The 21,206-nt window shown below is 36.1% G+C and overlaps 1 protein-coding gene, 1 long non-coding RNA gene and 1 pseudogene across 6 annotated transcripts; 1 reads left to right on the top strand and 2 right to left on the bottom strand.

The window, feature by feature from the left end:
• The first annotated feature begins 1,591 nt into the window (after positions 1-1,591).
• Positions 1,592-4,691, top strand: LOC147480788 (insulin-induced protein). The gene is made up of 5 exons (XM_086580757.1): positions 1,592-1,993; positions 2,120-2,244; positions 2,688-2,876; positions 3,430-3,481; positions 3,594-4,691. Exons 1-5 carry the CDS (start codon positions 1,739-1,741, stop codon positions 3,708-3,710), a joined length of 738 nt encoding a protein of 245 aa, XP_086436883.1. The 5' UTR covers positions 1,592-1,738; the 3' UTR covers positions 3,711-4,691.
• An 11,163-nt stretch (positions 4,692-15,854) lies between these two features.
• On the bottom strand, positions 15,855-18,723 carry LOC147480789 (uncharacterized). Of its 4 annotated transcripts, none has more exons than XR_015205279.1 (5): positions 18,588-18,723; positions 18,294-18,488; positions 18,158-18,206; positions 16,844-16,946; positions 15,855-16,138 (listed from the first exon to the last, which is right to left on the bottom strand). It is a non-coding gene; the product is annotated as an uncharacterized LOC147480789 (long non-coding RNA). The 4 variants fall into 4 exon arrangements; XR_015205280.1 differs by having other exon boundaries at positions 16,844-17,074; XR_015205278.1 differs by adding an exon at positions 17,003-17,074 and having other exon boundaries at positions 16,844-16,901; positions 18,158-18,488.
• A 695-nt stretch (positions 18,724-19,418) lies between these two features.
• Positions 19,419-20,999, bottom strand: LOC147480790 (NADH dehydrogenase [ubiquinone] iron-sulfur protein 4, mitochondrial-like; annotated as a pseudogene). The gene is made up of 5 exons (XR_015205213.1): positions 20,913-20,999; positions 20,596-20,817; positions 20,116-20,205; positions 19,876-20,005; positions 19,419-19,744 (listed from the first exon to the last, which is right to left on the bottom strand). The product of XR_015205213.1 is annotated as an NADH dehydrogenase [ubiquinone] iron-sulfur protein 4, mitochondrial-like (transcript).
• Positions 21,000-21,206: the final 207 nt, after the last annotated feature.

A 21,206-nucleotide genomic window follows, 5' to 3' on the forward strand; every position in this document is an offset into this window, starting at 1 on the left:
TTGTGTATCTAGAAGATCCATACCAACAAGAACAGGTCGGATATGATAACCAAAGTCTTACCGAAAGGTACGTTTGATGTTTGTTGTGCTACCGCCAGAATGGTAACAGACTCCTCCTGTTAATTTGGAAATTGCATGGAGGTATCCCACCTCACTGTTCGGGAGGGAGAGATTGTTGGAGTTATCCCTCACATGAGGAGAGGAGAGAAATCAATTCAGCTTGTGTGGAAAAGCAAGAGCGCGCCACGCGCCCTCCACAAGCTATTCTAAAGCGCGCCCCGTGCTAAAGTGCCTGGACATCGTCCAAGGCAAGAGCGCTAGCGCCCTCCCCACAGCAAAATCTGGCGGCGACTCGCCTCAAAGCGCTGGACATCGTCCAAGGCAAGAGCGCGCCCCGCGCCCATACCTATTATGGCAGGATTCTATTTTTGCGGAACTACGAGTTTTGCATTAGATGTTTGGGTTTTTGGCAAAATCAAATACACGAGAAACAACACAGAAGTCAGAGAAAACCAAATCTTGAAAGCTATCAAGATTTAGAGATAACCTTTACAGATATACAACCCTGTAAAGATAGAGGAGTGATCTAGTAAGGTGAGAGACTGAAATGAGATATTGTAAGCTTCCTTACCACTTTATAAAAGGATTAGCTCTTGTGGAAGTAGGTATCATTGGCCGAACCACGGTATATCTTTGTGTTGTTGTTTGCTTTTAGTGTTTTACACTATTATCTGTTGTTAATAGTTGTTTAGCGAGTTAGGCATGTTAGTTTGGTTGTAGGGAATATTGAGATTGTTGTCTGGAATTGAATTGTGTTTAAATACAAATTATCTATGTAGTGGAGAATCGATTGGTATTAGTATTAACCCTAACATTTCAATCTTTACCAAGATCACTAGGAATGAATATCACTCGGCATTTGTCCATCCGGCTACACCACAAACATATTATCTCTTCGAAATGGTGACTTTCATATTTTGGAACTTCGAACTTTTCGAAGTATCAATTGACCAAGCTTTTATAACACGATCGGTCAGTCATACTACTATAGTACTATACTAGTAAGGGGCGGTCACCGCTGCCTTTTTGGGTCTCTTGAATCATTATTAATTATGAGATAGTTTCGTTCAAAAAACATGGATTCAACCACAGTATAGTATTTACGGTTGAAGACACTGATTTTACCTTAGGCTGAGTCCAATGGCTCCATATCCCTTTAAAAGTAGAGCTAAAGTCAACATATTTTACTCTCTATCATTAATTTCCTCTTTATATATCTGAAAGGATTTCTATTTCTCTATCTCTATTTTACTCTATATATATATAGTAAAATAAAAGAAGATAAAAAATCCTTTCATATATATACATGAAAAATAATGATAGAGAATAAAATATGTTGACTTTAGCTCTATTTTGTTGACTTTAGTTCTACTTTATTGACTTTAACACTACTTTTAAAGGGATAAGGAGCCATTGGACTCAGCCTTAGTTTAACATCAAAATTGTAACTTGAGTATGAGCAGGGACACATACAATACAAGACATGGACAAGGGCAGCAAAGAAAAAGCAGAGCCCCTATACCTATCCACTCTTCTTTATTCTAGTTCAAGGAAAAAACTACAGCCTCTTGTTCTCATACCAAACTTTGTGGCCTCCACTGCAGTTTAGGGGTCTTCATTTCTTGTCATTCGGCTAAAATAAATGCTTTAAAGTTTCAAACAGTACTAAGTGAAGAATATGCAAAGCCACGCTGCTCTGGCATCCTCTTCTCATTTTCCTCTTAGTTCTCTCCATACTAAAAACTATCATCCCATTGTTTGCAGTTTAAGAAAGGATACAAGTCTTAAAAAAAGTTGGCCATCCATTTCTCTCGCACTCTTTGGTTCAGGTTTCATTTTAGGCCCCCTTCTTGATGGGATTCATTCAAGGGTTAACCTTCAGATATACCAGACTGGATCTATCGATATTGGACCACTTCACACAAATATTTGGGTAGTGAATTTTATTGATTTTTTTTTTTCTTTCAATTGTTTCTTATAAATGTTATAATGTCAAATCAATTTTTTTTTTTCATTATAGAGACATTGCTTACTTGAAAACTGATTAATGTTTCATTAGGTACCTCCCTTGCTGGGGCTATTTTACTGTACCATTGGGTTAGTGCAACTCTTTTTGGACGAAAGGGTCTCATCCACATCCAAACCTCCTGAGGGAAGTTTGGAAAAAACAACTGTTTCGCTTATGTAGGTATTGCAGTCGCTATGACACATTTTTAAATATAAGGAAAATTATGCAAATGGCCTTGTTTATCTAAGAACTTAAACTAATGCAGGTCAGGGTCTGCCTAACCCTTAACAGTTTCAAAAAAAAAAAAAAAAAAAAAAAAACAGCGAAATATGTAGCATGAGATTTCTTCAAGCCTCAGCTAGCAAAGACTTATTAGAGATAACCACCTGTATGCGACAGAACTCATCAAATCTAAGTCCAGTTTCAATTTTCATGGTGTTCTGAAAGATGTATTCGTATATTATAAGTTCACATCATAGTGACTAGAATTCACTATGAGTTTGCAGAAGTGATGTTGATGCATCAGATTATTGATAGAATGTGATCACTGTCAATTAACTCGGCACCCCTGTGATATATAACATGTATCTAACATCTTGGTTCCTGTTTATTGATGCAGAGCACTTGTGCTATTCATAGAATTAAGTGCTGAGATGTACAAGGCTGGAGTTCCAGACAACATTGAAGCCTACATATTATTTGCACTAGCTGAGCTTATATGGTTAAATCTTGATGGAACGTGGTTGGGCTTCACCCTTGCTTGCGTTGTTGGTTTTGGTTGCCCCTTGGCTGAAATTCCCATTATCAAGTAAGAATTTCTCCTTGCTTAGACCATTCCCAATACAACTCACTTTGAGGGGAAATAGCAACTTGTCACCCTTATTGAGCCAAAAACAATGGCACAATATAAGAGTGACAATGAGGATAGTTTTTCACTAAGTTACAATGAGAGTAGCAACTTTAATTGCAGTTTAATTAAGAGAGAGAATAAGAAAATGAGATAGTTGTTTCACTAAACTTGGATTTTGATTTTTGGACAATGAAAACAATTTTATTCACGTCCTCAAAAGTTTTTGGTCCAGACAAGATGTTTTATTCCGGTGGACTATTGGATTTATTTTTTTTCTCTTCCAGAAAACTCATTTGTAAATGAAACATCCCGCATTTTTTCCAAATATGTGGATAAATTTAAAATCACCTCTGCAACTCCTAATAGTTTTTCACCAAGAAGGTAAGAATGAGGGGAAATAGTCCTATGTAGAAGGAACAAATTGTTGCTTGCATGAAATGCTCTTATCATCCAAGTTAGTGAAGTTACATAAACATCAGCAACTGCATTTTCTGAGGTTATTCTTCTTCAGGCTATTTCATCTTTGGTACTACCCTCAAGCAAACATCGAACTCTTTGGTCAGGTAACCATTCATATCAGAACATCAGAAGCCAAACAAATATGCTAATTTTATGGTCTTAAATCATTTAAATTTTTCCTAATGAAGATCAAGACTATGTTTTCATCAAATGCAGGGAATAATAATCTGGACTAGCACTTGCTACTTTGTGTACACACCATTCTTGATCAGTTTGGCTCGCTGGCTGAAGACCAAGCTAACCACTCCAACTGAGAAAGATCTGTCAATTTGAGGTCGTTCAACCCAAACAAATTGTATATACTAGTTAGAATATGGAATCATTGATATATATACTAGTAAATTCCGTGTTGTTTTAATAGTCCGAGTCCAAACTCCAAAAAGCAATGGAGGACAAGATATCACGAGATTCTTTACAGTTTACACATACCATCTAAATGAGCCTAATTTGGATGAGACTAAAGTCTAAACTTACTTAGATTGGATTATACAAGAAATGGGGCTCAGCCCCTTGGTTTGAATCCGGATGAGTGTAAACCCCTTCCTATCCACCTATATCACATAATCTCCCTATTTATCGGCCCATATCACAAAAACTCCCTGCTTTGATGCTTTCTAATATCAGCGAAATTCCAGTCCGATTTCTATTTCCTATTTTATTTTATTACCCGTTTTACCCTTTTTCCATATTCATTGTAATTTCGACCATGAAGAACCAAGAAATGGGGCTCAGCCTTTTTTTGAAGAAGAAGTGAAAAACGAGAAATCCCCACTTTCTGAGTTTCTTGAATCACATTCAGAGGCAATTGATGCATTGAAGTCTTTACCAGAACGTAAACTAGAAGACGAAGAAGCGTTGCAGATTTTGAAACGTTTGATTTCAACGACTACCAGCCTTATTTTTATCAGTTTGTGATTTATAGCTTGCTTGATCGGAATGAAGAGGCGAAGGCGCAGTTTGCAAAGTGTCGTGAAGTTTGTCCAAAGGATTTTAAAGTGGAAGGATTTGTGCAAACCCCATTATCAAGAGCGAAGCTCTTTGGGTCAGGCTTGGATAATTGATTTTAGAGCATTGTTTCGGTATTGATAATAATTGGAGGTGAGTACTACTTGAGGCATTTTTATACATGTTTTGCCTTTGTTAAATTTTGTTATTATGTACTTTTTCATGTTAATTTAGAAATAATGGCATGCCCTCAAAACTCAATGATAGCATAATTGGAGAGCTGTAGAATAGAGCTTGTTTTTCAGGATACTTCTTGTTTTCTAATAATATATTGCTTCATTGATGTAATTTGAAGCTTTTGAAATCTCCATGCGCTTCAACAAGTTTTTCCTTTACTCTTGCAATGCATCACTAATCTCGAGTGAATACGTTATATTTTTGGCTAGAAAATACGTGTGATGTAAACTATATTGAGATAGAGTCGACCGAAGTCGTTTATTGCCCAAGAAGATTTTGTTTTACAAGCAATAGTATAGATAGAGGATTAGCTCGTTGGTGTATGGCCGCCTCCCCCTCTCGAGACAGAGTGCGCTTCATTTTGATTTAAGCATGTATTTAACTTCCGAATGTAACAAAAAACTATGAAGATCTTGTTCGTGAGTTGCTATAACTTTCATGCTCATGAGACTTGCACATTTAGTCTCATGTCCACATGCTACAGCTTCCATTGAAATTGGTAGCTGCAAGACCCAAGAGAAAAACCCAAATAGTCTTCTTTTCCTGTACAATTTTCCTTGTTTCATTTTGGCAACTTGAGTGGACTGAGTTATTATTGATGGAGTTAAAGCTCTATTTGATGTATGCTTCACTAGTCTGTCCTTTTCGTGTATCTATTTTATTTTGTTTGTGGCATTTGTTATTGTGTTTGTTGTTGTGCAAACCGATTTGATATTCTGATGTTCCCATTGATTTCGATCCCAAGAAGTAGGATTCCTAGGGTATATATAAAGAATATATGGGTCGGCAGATACTTCCTTTGTAATCGAATGAGATATGCTATCTTGGCTCTGTTTACACATTTGTATAGGAATTTTATTGTTTTAGAGCTTCTCTTTATTTGATCATTCAGCTTGGTTACTTCTGTATGGGTGAGTTGAAATATGTGAAAAAGTCTGAGAAATTTAGATACAAAGTCAGAGTTAATGTTCATACTTTTGTTTGGTTATTATTTTTGTATAAACAAGTGTCATAGACATGGCAGCTTTGAGAAAATGTAACCAATGCTATCTCTTTTTCTGCTGATGAAGAGACAAAGAGAGAAATTAAGAATGGACAACCTGATACTTCAGATGTAGCTGAATCGGAAGAAGAAAAAGATTCTCGTAACTTATATGTTCCCGACGCCAGTGTGAACATTGATGAAGGCTCTAGTAGTCAGGATGTGGTCAAGGAGCCTGAAGTGCTGGAAATTTAGAATAAACAAAAGAAAGAAGAGTCTCCTTCAATTGAGGAATTGCGCGATTTTGGTTTAAATAGGAACCCTTAAATTCTACCTGCTGTAGAACCTGTTCAAGCTCCTCTTTCTCGTCGTCCAGCTGGCCTTGGTGGCGCTGCTCTATTGATTGCTCATTTTGATATTATATAGACACATTTTGTAAAACTATATTTCTGATCCATCGAATTTTTATAGACATTTTTTTGACATTTGAGTTCTAACCAGGTGACGCAGGTTATGGAAATATGAATTTACATATGCAAATATGAAGTTACATATCTGCATACAAATTTACATATGCAAATATGAAATTTCATAGACATTTTTTCTGACATCTGACAGGTGACACAGGTTATGTAAATATGAATTTTCATATGTAAATATAAATTTACATATGATGACGTCATATGTAAATTTTATATTGTCATATGTAAATACAAATTTATATAGGATGACGTCAGCCCGGTTTGTCCTTAAGTCGAAATTATAAGTAAAGATTGATGAGGTCAGCACGGTTTTTACAGGGGTATTTTGGTCTGTTTTGGCTTTAATGTTATGTTTTAAATAATAGGGAGTTTTTATGCATGTATTCGGTTAGAGGGGGTTTTTATGCTAGTTATGTATCAATCAGGGAGATTAAACCCAAAATCTGTTGGATTATATCATCACAAAAACTATGTATCGTTCGAATGTGAAATATTGTATGCAACTTTTGTGAGTCTTGAGTCCAAAATTGAATTTCCAATAACACGGAATTTCGTATACTAGTAAATTCCGTATTGTTTCCAATAACAAGAAATAAGCCAAAAGGTACAATTTCCAATTTTAATCATAGTCTAAGACAACTGGGTTTTGAAACCGTTGATAAGGACATTTTTTGGCTTATAATACTAGAAAAACGAGATTTTGTTAGAATTAAATAGACTAGAGAGAACACCACACTAACTTAAGTAGGGGTGTGTTTGTTAAATTTTAACTCATGGAAAGGAAAGGAAATAAAATGGGTGGTCCACTATGGAATGGAAAGGAAATAATTTTAAATGGTATGTGTTTGGTAAACTGGGGAAAGGAAAGTAAAAACTGGGGAAAGGAATAATCATGTTTGTTTGCAAAAGCTATGGAAAGGAATAATTGTATTGTTGGGTCATGAGTGTATTAGTAGTAAGTCCCTATCTATCTATTTCCTTTTCTTTCCTTTCCACAAAATTTTCAGGGGTTAGCTAAGGACACAAAACCTTTTCCATTTGTTTCCATATGGAAAAGCCCATTTCCTTTCCATGGGTAAACAAACGCCTTAAAAACTATGGAAAAGGTGAACCACTCTTATTTTCTTTTCCTTTCCATAGTGTTTCCATCATAACAAACACACCCTAGATTGAATCATGGAGAGAATGAGAGAAAAAAATCTTATTGATTGAAGTAAGTTTGAATGGGAAGAGGTTGCCTTTATATATAACTAGGTAACCTCCTTTCCAAGATACAAGGATTACCAGGATAAACACCAAGATAAACACATATGAGGAGATATCCCATATGGGTTCAATGGTGGGCATCCATATAGGCCCACGGATTTCATAACACACCCCCTTGGATGTCCACCATTCTTGTGGAAATTCTGGTGGATGTATCTTTTGTAGCATTCTTCTGGATGCTTTATAATTATCCAAATGACAGTTGCCTCATTAAACCTTGCTAAGGAAAACCTAGTAGGAAAAAACCAAAGCGAAGGAAAAATAGTACAACATTACTCAGAATCATTGTGACTTGCTTAATACTGCCTCATTAAAACCTTTATTAGAAAAATCTAGTGGGATAAAACCTAGAGAAGGGAAAAGAGTATAGTGCATATGTCCTGGGACACATTTTTCAGGATGCTCCCCCTGTTCTATTACTCCTCCTGATAAAGACAAGTCTTTTATATGGCTTGGTGGTGAACTATGCGCATGCCAATCCCATATACAAGCTTTTGAAATGTATGTTTCGGTAGTGAGTTAGTAAAGAGATCAGCAAGGTTGTCACTGGAACGAACTTGCTCGACCTTAATATGCTTCTTCTTCTAAAGTTGGTGAGTGTAAAAGAATGTTGGCGCAATGTGTTTTGTTATGTCTCCTTTTATAAATCCTTCTTGAATATGGGCTATACAAATTGCATTATCCTCATAAATAATGTTGGGAACACCTATTATAGAAGGTAATTGGCAAAAATTACGAATATGCCTAATTAATAACCTTAGCCATACACATTCACGACTAGCTTCATGAAGAGCTAAAATTTCAGAGTGGTTATTAGAGAAAGTTGCCACTAAAGTTTGTTTAGTGGAACGCCAACAAATGACAGTATTACCACTAAGAAATACATAACCTGTTTGGGAGCGACACTTGTGAGAATCTGACAGAAATCCTGAATCAACATATCCCACAAACTTGGAACCTTTAGAATCCTTTGAGTAAAACAAACCTTAATCCGTGGTTCCACATAGATATCCTAAGACATGGTTTACGCCGTTCCAGTGTCTTTTAGTAGGCACTGACCTGTACCTGGCTAATAGATTTACAGAAAAAGAAATGTTCGGTCTAATGCATTGTGCTAGATACATTAATACACCAATTGCACTCAAGTATGGTACTTCAGGACCCGGCCAATACTTCTTCATTTTCTTCTTTGGGGCAATATGGGTCTTTCTTTGTGTTCAATGACTAGACGGTCATTGGGGTACTTAATGGATGTGCCTTGTCTTTATGGAAATGTTTCAAAACATTCTCGGTGTAATTAGTCTGGTGGACTAATACACCACTAGAACTTCTCTCGATCTGCAAGCCGAGACAAAGTCTTGTTTCCCCAAGGTCTTTCATCTCAAATTCCTTCTTTAGGTATTGAGCAGTTATCTCGAGCTCTTTCGGAGTTCCAATCAAATTTATGTCATCCACATAAACGGCTAGTATTGCAAATCCATTTAAGGATTTCTTTATAAAGACACATGGGCAAATTTCATTGTTTGCATACCCTTCCTTAGACAAATATTTACTAAGATGATTGTACCACAATCTTCGGAATTGTTTCAAACCATACAATGAACGTCTTAGTTTGATTGAGTACGTACTCTTTGATTTTGTTTCAGGCAAACCAAATCCTTCAGGGATTTTCATGTAAATATCTTTGTCTATGTCCCCATAACAAGTAGGCAGTCACTACATCCATGAGTTTCATATCTAAGCTTTCGGAAACTACTAAACTTATTAGATATCTGAAAGTTGTAGCGTCCATAACAGGAGAGTATGTTTTTTCATAATCAATCCCAGGTTTCTATAGAAAACCTTGTGCCACAAGATGTGCCTTATATCGAGAAATTTCATTTTTCTAGTTTCGTTTTTGAACAAACACCCATTTGTAACCTACAAGATTAACACCTTCTAGGGTTTGTACTATAGGTTCAAATACACCATGTTTATTGAGAGACTCTAATTCTGTCTTGGTGGCAGCTTCCCATTTTGGCCAATCAGATCTTTGTCGACATTCTTTTATACTACGTGGTTCAGTTTCGTCATTGCCGGTATTGGATATTTCAGTAACTACCGTATATGCAAATACGTCATCGATGGTCATATCCTTTCTGTCCCATACTTCTCCCGAATACGCATGGAATATTGAGATCTCATCATTTTCTAGTACCAGTTCCTCTTCAGGGTAATTCGTTCATAACCTCTACCGGGGTTTTGGAGGAAGTGGGTGTTTCGTGCATAATCTCTTCTGGAGTGTTTTGCACAACTTCTTCTAGAGTATTATTGGAGCATAATTTTTCAGTGGACCTCCTCTTTCAAGGAACCAAGTCTTTGGAGCCTATAGGTATGCCACGCTTCTGGCGAGCAACAGATTCATTTGTAGCTATATTCAAATTTTGTCCAACGGGGACATTAATCTTAGCAGGTGTATTCATAGCTGGAACATGTGACCTAGTCACTTTTTCTGCATCATTTAATGCATCAGGCAATTTATTTGCAATTTCTTGTAGATGTAAATTCTCATAACTCATATTCACACTGAGGAGTTCTAGGATCTAGATGAGACAGAGTGGGAGACTGGGAGTATTCCACTTCAATTCTCGTCGTTTTTTTGGAATGGGTTGTCCTACTAGGATAAGGCGTCTTCAAGAACTTTCTTATCTCCCCCTAACGGCGGGAATATTGTCTCATCAAAATGGCAATCTGCAGAGCGTGCAGTAAACACATCTCCGGTCATTGGTTCTAGATACCGAATAATAATGGGCGAGTCACAACCAACATAAATACCCAACCTCCATTGCGGGCCCGGCCCATCTTAGTGCGCTGAGGTGGTGGGATGGGGACTTGAACCGCACATCCAAACTTGCGCAAGTATGAGATATTCGGTGGATTATCTGTGACAAGTTGTGCAGGAGAAAATTTGTGATAGGATGTAGGCCTAATCCTTACTAACATTAATGCATGCAAGATACCATGTCCCCAAGCACTAACTGGTAATCTAGATTGCATAAGTAGGGCCCTTGCTATAAGTTGAAGGCGCTTAATGAGAGATTCAGCTAGACCATTCTATGTGTGCACATGTGGAACGGGATGCTCAACATCTATCCCTATGGATGAACAATAGTTATCAAAAACTTGAGAAGTAAACTCAGTAGCATTATCAAGCCTTATAGACTTAATAGATTGGTCGGGAAAATGAGCTCTAAGTTTAATGATTTGGGCCAATAGACGAGCAAAAACCATATTTCTAGAAGAAAGTAGGCTAACACATGTCTAACGTGTGGAAGCATCAATAAAGACCATGAAATACTGAAAAGGTCCACTGGGAGGATTTATAGGGCCACAAATGTCACCTTGTATCCTTTGAAGGAAAGTTGGCCTGGTGATTCTAAAGTTTTCTTAGTGAAAGAAGGTCTCGTAATTAGTTTACCTTGTGAACACGGGGTACATAAATATCCATTTGGAAAAATTAATTGATGGTTTGCTAAAGAATGCCCATTAGAGTTATCTAGTATTTTCTTTAACATATTCATCCCAGGGTGCCCTAACCTATCGTGCCAAAGAGTTAATGCTTTAGAGCAAGTCCAATGGGGGGCAATATGGGTTGCTAAAGGCAAATATAGCACCCCCAACCACAAAAATGTCATTCCAATGGGGCTGCTAAAAGGGTCTTAAATTTGGAAGGAGTCAAAAACCCAACCAAAGTTAAGACCTTCGCTAGCGGCTGCTATAATAAGTTCGGGAGACTGACTGCCGTCTGTGTGTTAAATTTCGACGGACGGCAGAAATTGTGCCGTCCGTCCAAAAAAAATTCAACCTAAGTTACAAAATAATAGATGGACGGCAGAAACTATGCCGTCCGTATCATTTAGCGCTTCAAAACAGAAAACATGATTGGATTGGTTTTTTTATTTTGGGGTGTCAAATTTGGCTGGGCAAGCTAAAAGGCTTATGTGGCAGCTTTTAGCAGCCCAATTTAGCAGCTCTCCATTGGACTTGCTCTTAGTATCACTAAGTTCCGGACTTAGCTTAAGTTTCTGACCAGATTTGAGCTTATTGCTCATGATGGAGTGTGATTCCACATATACTATTTTGGTATAGTATAATCCCTAGGAGAAGGCACTTAGTTTTTCAAGTGTAAGCTTCTGCCTTCCCAAACTAGTGACGATGCATAAATATTTATTGTTTTCTTCACTTATGGTTTCCATATGATACCCATTCATTCTGATGTCTTTAAAGCTAAGTAAGTTTATTCTTGAACTATTTGAAAATAACTAGTTTTCGAACCCGTCCTATGAACGGGTGCCGTTATATATTATATATTATTTTAGAAAATATTTGCAACTATGCCGAGTTATGAGATATAAATATTATATTGATCTTGCAACATGAAAACCCCACTCACCATAAAAATAAAGAATCCCTTCAACTTTTTTTTGTTTTTTTTAATAATAGGCGTTTGATCGAAGTTTGTTTGAGAATGCCAAATTAGACGAAGATCATATTGCACCTAGTTGAATAGCTAGGCATTCCCAATCATACGAATATAATTTTAAATGGTAATCAACCGAATCAATGTTAAAAGTTCCACTTATGTGGCGGGGCGTTAAATTGCCCCCTTGTAACCTATTAAGCTCCAAAATATGTATATTCTCTATTCTTTGTTAAGAATATCAATTCCCCTGAGACTGTGTGGGAATTACTACAAAATTATGGTCGTTGCAATGGAAACAATCTTTTCTAACATCATACTAACCCATGAAGTACTTTTGTTTATGTTTAGGACCCTCAACCTCAGATTCAATTATTTAAAGTTTTAAACTCTTCCATCTCAGAATGGTATTCTTAACACCTGCAGGAGAGCATCTTTAATGGTAAGATTTGAAAAACACCAAATTTTTTTACCAAACAAACACCAAACAACTTCAGCCCAGACATCAAAAATTCAACACCAAACTACGCTGTTTTGGATAAACCGCGCCAAAAATAGCTAAAAATGCAAATTTAATTAACTTATTGTTATGGTGTATATATCAAGCATTTAGTCTCACATGGGCTTACTGATATTCTTCTTTATTAAGCATGCATGTTAGCTGAAATTCATTTCTAATTCTAGCAGCAGACATATAGACGTATAGTTGGTTTCATGATTCCAAATGTATGTCCTTTTGGCCATGGGTTAACCTGGATTACGCCGCATTGAACTATAATTGCTTAAAATATAGTATTCATAATCAGTCTAAACTTTTACAACATATATTGTACTACGGAAAGTCATACATGTAATTATCATTCCATTTTTTATAGAGTAGTATATTTGGTTATGGCAATAAGTTTATCTCTCTAGTTATGCTTGATTAATATAAATGCATATGTATAGAATGAAGAGTAAGTTGATTTTATGTATTTTTTTTTTATTGTTTTATAGGTATTCTTGGAATATTTTTCTCAATGGAAGAGTAATTTTTATTTTATTTTTTTATCTGTTTATTTTTATCAAAGTTTATACTGAAGTAAATTTTTATTTTTTAGTAATGTATTTGTCTCAATTTTTTTGTTTTGTAGGGATTGTGCTTGTAAATTTATGATGTTTTTTAACTATCCAAAAGATATCTAGCTGGCAAATAAGTATGCTTTTGATAACAGAGAAATGATTTATGTGTTTGATTATTTTGAATATCTGATTAAAACGTGGTGACAGTAATCGATATATAAATAGTGGAACTCAAAAGTTGGTTCTAAATATGAGAAGCCAATTGAAAGAGTATGTTTTTTTTTTAAATCTAATTTTATAATTTGAATAATTTTAGTTATAATGTTACTATTTTTTTTTTTCTTAAAGTGATTGTGTTGGCTTTCCTGCTATAATGTTGTTTTCCAAAAAAGTTCGAGTGGAGAACAATCAAAATTATTATGATAAGGATTTTGATTGAATCAGTTTTCTGTAGTGTGTGAATTTTTTGGTTGAAGTTATTAGAAAGGATGAACTTCATCATTTTAAAACAAAAAGCATTGAAGAACTTTATGATGAAGGAAGTTGTAGTGGTCGGAATGTGAAGACTAAAAAAAGATGAAGAAGAAGTTGTTAATAGGTAATTTTGTTTTATCACATATATTGTTTGCTTTGTTTACAGTTAATTAATATATGATCTTGTTTTTATTTTTTATGTTGCTCTTTCCCTTCATTCTGACATGAACTCTATGTGCCAAAGCAACCCATCATCATCGTCATGTTGCCCCATGCATAATCTTGGCACGCTTATAGTGACACCACCCCATGTGCCCATGAAGCCTCCCGTGGTGAAGCCACAATATATGTGCCAAAACATCCTTTATTGAAGTTGTGTCCACTACCTCTAGTATTTTTACATCACTTTAAATAGTGAAGCCGTCGAACGTGGGCAAGCTTTAGGTGTATCCTCCAGTGTACCCAATCTTCTGACAATACTCATCCTATTGTATCTGACATTCATTTATGAAATTTTCATCCTTGCTTCTTAGTTCGCTAGCCTTATCAACCTACAACATATGTTGTGTATGTTTAGGCTTATTACTAAACCAATATAGATAGTTCTAAAAAGAGATGGCTAGTCTACCTATATTCATAATTTCTAGAGATGCCCAGGACCAAGTTACATACTTCATATGTTGTGTTGTCTTCTGGAATAATCTAAAATCTTGGACCGGACTATGTTAGTTTAAGGGATCCCTAGAGTAATCATAGTGCAACACTGCCTCTAGTATCTAAGACACCTCCGATAGTGAAGCCGTTGAACGTGGGCAAAAGTTCCTATTTTAGGCCACCACCTACACCGACTGTGGTGACTAAGTCTCTTTTATTGGTAAAGCTACCTTAGAAGTATCTTAGTTTATTAGGTCTTAGCTTTCCTAGATATTGTAGGTAATAACTAAAAAGTTGTTGCATTAATCATTTTTTTGGCTTCAACTTTAAAATTTGCTCGTATGTTAGTTTGGGTTTTTAGGTTTCTAATTAGTGTACACATTAATGTCTTATGTTTAATAGGGTAGTATTCCCTTATTGATATCCAATCATAGTGCAACAACGCCACTTTTCCACTCTTAGGAGGAGGTTATGGTGGTGGGAGGGTTGTCCTTATGGTCATTGTTATCTTGTGGTTGATGGTCTGTAAGGTGTTCAAATACTGACCTGACCCTGTGTTCTTGGAAAATAGTGCTAAATAGAGAGATGGAATGTGATAGCCTAGTCATATGTTTTTCCCTGTTTAACTAAATATATCACTTGCACTGAGCATAAAGTGAATTGTAGTAACTGAAGTTATTTCATTAAAATATGACAGTTGTGTAGATATGTACTGGCTACCTCCGGTTGTCCGAAATTATATGAATGGTTGCTTCTATATATGATTTATAGTTTTGGTTGATATCATCTTCTGCATGTTTATTTCGCGATGGTATAGTTTACCTTCACTGAATGCTTCCCCTATAAAGTCGGATGTTTTTTCTTCGTATTTGAAGTTGTAACTTCGTAGTGTACACCAATTAGTGACGAACTATTTTCTTTCAATTGCTAATATTTTCACCTTAAACCAATATTTGTGCTTGATGTCGAATTTTGGCTTCAACTTTCAAATTTGCTGGTCTGTTAGTTTGGGTTAGTTTTTAGGTTTCTAATTAGTGTACACATTTATGTCTTCTGTTTAATAGGCTAGTATTCCCTTATCAATATCCAATCAAGCGTTGTAGAACAATTGAATTGACAGTATATAAGGTAGGAGAAAGAGATGCTAAAGTAATATTAAGTTGAAATAGCTCTCACGTAGTGTTGCTTCAATCTAGTTATGAGAGAATGATACTAGGCTACACTATGAATAAATTATGATCAAGCCTTCAGTAATGGTTTCTTGCTGTATAGCAACTACTGATTAAATTGTAACTCGAGCCACACACATCCAGTGCCTAGCTGGTAAGGCCTTTGGTGCGGTGTCATTTGCATCGAAGTCGAGAAATCCATACAGAGATGTCATCATTTATTTGGAGAAACCAAGTTGGCATCACCAAATGATCACTTTATTTTCAAGGAACCGAGAACAAATCTTGGCATGTAACACTTGGATTTGGGTATGCAGTTACATTTGCAACAAACAAAAATGTTGGAAGTCTATAAATTTAGCATTATGATCATCAGTATGCAATGCACAAAATACACATCTGAATAATCCTTGTATGCTTTTCCAAGGCAATAAATTAGTCCTTATTTGATGATGTATGATAATTGAATTAAAAGATATAGTTTCTTATAACAAAGGACTTGTAATCAACGCCAAAAAGAGGAGGGGCTACAAACTTGGTACATTTATATAAATTATGAAGGCTAAAAGTAAAGGAGGCAGAGGGTTGGGAGCCTAATCATTTATATTACTTATGGTACAAAAACCATTTGGGACTTCTGCATATGCACATCGTCCCCATTCGCTCGATGACCTCGGAAGTGCGGTTCATGAGATCGTTACTGATGATATTGTATAGAGACAACATGTACTCCTCAATCCCAACGGTGTCAATGATCAACCTCCCATTATTTATTGACTCATCTTAGACAACCGGACTGACACGGACCTTGAAATAGCTTATTCGGTTATTCTAGTTAAAACCAATCAGGTTTACCTTAAAACTTTCCAGGCCAATATAAATAAGGTGTGTTTAAGTTAGAACTGCTCGTGTTCATAGAAGGATAGACAGGAGTCTGATAGAGCAGAGAATAGTTGTGTGTCCACTAATAACTGCAGAAGCAACAAAAAGAAAATTAGAGAATATGTCAACTTAATCTACTACATATTTATGAAAAGTACAATTTTTTATTTTATATATGAAAACCTAAATCATGAAGTTTACGTGTCTTCATAATCTACTTTGAAGCATTTTGGAGGTGACTTAGAAAAAAGTCAAGGGAAAGGAAAAAAAAGAAAAAGAATCTGGGAGTGTGTAAAGGTCCTTTATTTTCCTATATATTTTGGTTGGTTCAGTAAACTTTCACATTTCAAAGCAGAGTTTGATATGGTTTAATAAATATCCCAAAGTTTCCAGTCAAAAAATCTTGGACCTCATAAGCAAATGTAAATGAATCCTTAGCTTTTCAATAGATTAGCTGATAAATTGATTATCGGAGAGTGAGAGCGATTGAGGCTTTAATGGAGATAACGAAGGGTTTACAAATAGGGGCCGGCCTCATTTTTGGTTGAGAAAATATATAGCAAACATTCCGATTTCTGCTGACGTGTGTAGTATAAACCATGACCACTGACCAACAGTCAAAAACAATCATTCCACATGATTTCCGACATCAGTGCATATAATTAGTTTCAAGTAATGAAAAATAGCATTTGAAATAATTCGGGTCAGATAAATGCATTTTAAGATTTTAATTCAATACAACAAAATACAGATATATAAACCGTGAGAGTCAAATATACTCATAGGGAAAGTACCTTCTAACACTGCAAGGTAGAGATTCCATTTAGTTAGACTGTCTTTCAATATAGCCCACTGATGAAACCAAAAACCAAACGCTAAAAACTATCCCTGCGTGACCTAAAAAAAATTTGAGCATAAAATTCACAAAAGCTGTAAATATAGTCATTACTCACATTTTTACAAATCCATCATGGGATGACATAAGGTCATGCTCTCCTGAGAGCATTCTCACACATTAAGCAAAACTAAAAGAGATACAAAAAAAATTGTATTATAAGGCAAACCCACAGTTTATTCAAAGCATCTAATTCAGTATCCCATTCTTAAAAGTGTGGTGAGCGTCTATATTGATTGTTGGAAGGTTTCAAACCTTTACAATAACTTGCACAATAAATAACCACACCGTTTAGTGCCATTCTTGGTAGCAAGACTTTGATCAAAGTAGGATATTATGAGACAGAGCATTACATACTCTACTTGTTCCAAATTTTAATTCAAGTGACTACAACAATATCAAATAAATATAACATAATTAATTGAAAGACAAAAAAAAAATGATCCTCTTGGTGACATAAGCACCAAACTTCTCTTCAAACCTTCGGTATCGATATGCTGTTTCTCGGTGAAGATGGGTTTTACTTTATTTTCTTGATCGATCAAAAAATATTTGTAGAAGTATTTCTAATTGCATTTGGTAAAATTGGTGAAATTCTAAGTTAAAAGGATTCATGCAAATTTTTCCGTGTCCTATTGCCCATAGAGAAATGCCACTTCTAGAATCGATGAGTGTTCACTGTTATTGACACTATTGGTATACATACATACTAATCAACTTGAACTTTATCAATGAATCCAGTGTATGTAGTTCAACGTTTACATCCTCGCACCTTTTGAAAGCATACTTCAAAATGGGTATCAAAGAAGACAAAATTTGAAATAAGTAGCAGGTAGACATCAAAGTAAATTGAATGAATAATTTGAACTTTAACTTGAAGAATATGAAGCCTTAGATGAAAACAAAAAAAAAATCAATAGAAGAGAAAGATTGTTCATTCATTTGTACACAGAGTGTGAATTAGATGGAATGAACTCTCTATTTTAGTGATAGGATGATATTGCTCTCTATTAAGATGTAATTATTGTATAATGCATGGCAAGTCCTTCCTTTGATCAAATCAAACGTCAAAATCTAAAAAATTCAAAGATACCCCAAGATCAAAATCTAGATTATAATTCACAATACAATAGCAAAATAACAAATTTGCTTCAAAGGAGTTTATAACAAACATAATTCAAAAAATAAGGAAACCAATAATAGAATAATTTACCTTATTGAATAAATCCGAATGATTAGAACCTTAAAATTTGCTCCCTAAGCTGTTGATAAAGTTTAATAAGGATAGATGATATGTTACCTTGAGCACAATACTATAAGAAATTGAATTGGTTGAGATAAGCGTTTACATATTGCTCATCAGAAGCTATGTTCTTATTGTTAAAATAAGGTGGTGCTGCAGCAGACCCACCCAAGGTAGCATTGAAAGGCAAAGGAAGGAACCCCCTGAACCCATCATCTAGCCATCGAACTTCACCCACATACTCCGGAACGAAAAAAGATGATGGAAAGCGATGCCACACTTCCAACACATACCACGGAAGCTGCAAAACATATATTTGGTCGGAAACAGTTAATATTGGTACTTCCAAATTTTATCTAGTAGCAAAAGCTTTAACTTTCATAGCTAATAGGGTACTAACCAACTCCAACATCTTCATGGTGCTCTAAATGCATGTAAGCCTCCAAAGGTGCAGAGTAACCATGGATCAATGAGAAAGTCCGGCAATGGGAGGCAGCTAGTATGAGACCAAGAACAACATGTCCGACGACCTTAGCGACTGTTTCCACAAAGAGTGAAACAATAAGCAACTATATATTGGGTTCAAAAGAAATATCTTAAAAATCTAGGAAAACCTCACCGTCATAGTCAGGATGTCAAATTTGGAGCATACTTATGCCGAGAGAAATCAGGAAAAGACTCAATGATAGCGGCAGCAAATACACAAATGAGCGGTGTATGGGATAGAGAAACCCGCAATATGAATGAATGCAAAAATAGTAAACTATAAATCATTTTTGTTTCTCACATCTTGCCTATCAAATGTCACGAGCACGGTTCAAGGATCACTTAAACATTGCAGTCATCGGATGCGCCGCACCATTATTCTCACTTTGATATAACGATTGAAAGCCCCACCGTTAATTAACAAATGGTCGGGGCTGCCGGAAAGCTACCCGAGCTTTTACTTTTGAGACACTATATAAATCCCTCTTCATCGAAGTCGGGCTGAAAAGGCCTCGTTCTTCCTTCTGGAAAAGGAGTGTACTATCCTATTCTCCCGTTTAGGATGCCTCACCGCTTTGTATGATTCATATGAAGCAATCGGATAGATCCAGATTCCTCTGCTTCTACGGGGATTGGATGTGGATTCGAAGAGATAAGTCCGCATCAATCGAAGGTTAGTTTTGCTTCGGTGTTAGATATTCGAAAACCATCTTTCTATAGGATCTTTGATGCGACTTCATGTCGCCTTGGCTCTTGAAGAAGCTGCTGATTCAGTTGGTGACTCTTTTATAGTAACACTATTGAATGATTTATTGTAAAAGGTCCTATGCCATGAAGAGGGTAAGGGAGATTGTATATTCAGGCTATACCAAGAGCTCTTATGCCACAATAATTTCCCACAGAATTGGAATTAAGCCGCACCTTCTTAAATCCAAAGTACTTGCAAACCCACACATTGTTACTGCAATTGCTTAAGCTCTTAAAAGAGTACACCCTTTCTGGTTCAGCCACATGTAAAATGAACTTTTATTAGTCCTTCATGGCCATTTTCTGCATTTGGCTGTGGCCCATCTGCGTTCAATATGTAGTTTCCTTGTTACATTGGACAGAAACAGTAAGAGCATTTGTCAGACCCTTTAATAACGTTAACCAATCACGCTCATAATGCAAAATATGTAATCCTAAAAGTTTGAACACAATACCACATAATCCCATCCATGATTGTTAGCAAATGCCTTGGCAGATTCTTCACTGTCAAAATCAAGTGCTGAATCACCAACATTGGCATATGGGTCCCCTGTGGATGTCCAGCCCATCAATGGATTTCGCCATCTACAGAGATAAAAGCAGATAGAATGACAAAAAATCGACTAATGACAACCTGATTTTGCCATCTCAAGCAAATCGACTAATTCTAGATGAAGGAAAACAATAGAACATACTTCTGGGTTGACAAAAAATTGATTTTCCACTTGCCAAGTTTTCCAGAACCTTGTTGTGGCCTTGATTCGGGCTAGCGAGAAAATGACAACCTGATAGATATATAATTTGTAAACCAAACTTGAGTGAGCATCGAAATATCAATTGGTGGATGAAAGGAGATCTTGGGATACCTTTCTATGAAGATGTTCATCAGGGATTCCAGAAACGCAGCCGATATCGCCGCGGCTAGATAAAAGCAGATAGAATGAGAAGAATAAATCTTGCTAAAATCGACTAATTCTAGATGAAGGAAAACAATAGAACATACTTCTGGGTTGACAAAAAATTGATTTTCCACTTGCCAAGTTTTCCAGAACCTTGTTGTGGACCTTGATTAGGGCTAGCGAGAAAATGACAACTTGATAGATATATAATTTGTAAACCAAACTTGAGTGAGCATCGAAATATCAATTGGTGGATGAAAGGGGATCTTGGGATACCTTTCTACGAAGATGTTCATCAGGGATTCCAGAAACGCAGCCAATATCGCCGCGGCTATACTCGGGGACTAAAGCATCGGCTGAGAATGATTTGGAAGACGGAGAAAGCAAAGCCGAGCGAAGAAGAAAAGTAGCTGATTTGAAGCTCCGTTGCAGAGATAGAGAGTGAGCCATCCTCGAATTTAGAAAAGTTGATCGAACTTCAGATACGAATGAATTTTACTGCACGGTGAAAAATAAACAAAACAAAACAAAAACAAAAACTCTTTTAGAGTTTCCCTTACCAGGTTCGAAGAGCGGTTGAGGTTAGAGTTAACCTTCCATTTTGAGTGGGAGACCTCTACAGCAGTTTTGTTATTTCCCCCTTTTTTTTTCTGCCGATTCATTGTTTCCTTCTTCTTCTTTTTTCTCCGATTTTACGGGGACTATATTTGAGTTGATGCTAATTTACTCCGATTCCCGTCGGTGGTAATCATAGATTTGGTAAAATATCAAGTAGAAATTAGTAGAACACTCAACACTGGAGAACTCACGACAATGAATTTAGATAGTATGATGACTTAAAGAAAACACATGATTGAAATAAGAGCAAACTCACCAATATGGTTCTC

Source organism: Coptis chinensis, chromosome 8 (assembly GCF_015680905.1).
Source record: "Coptis chinensis isolate HL-2020 chromosome 8, ASM1568090v1, whole genome shotgun sequence".
NCBI classification, from domain to species: domain Eukaryota; kingdom Viridiplantae; phylum Streptophyta; class Magnoliopsida; order Ranunculales; family Ranunculaceae; genus Coptis; species Coptis chinensis.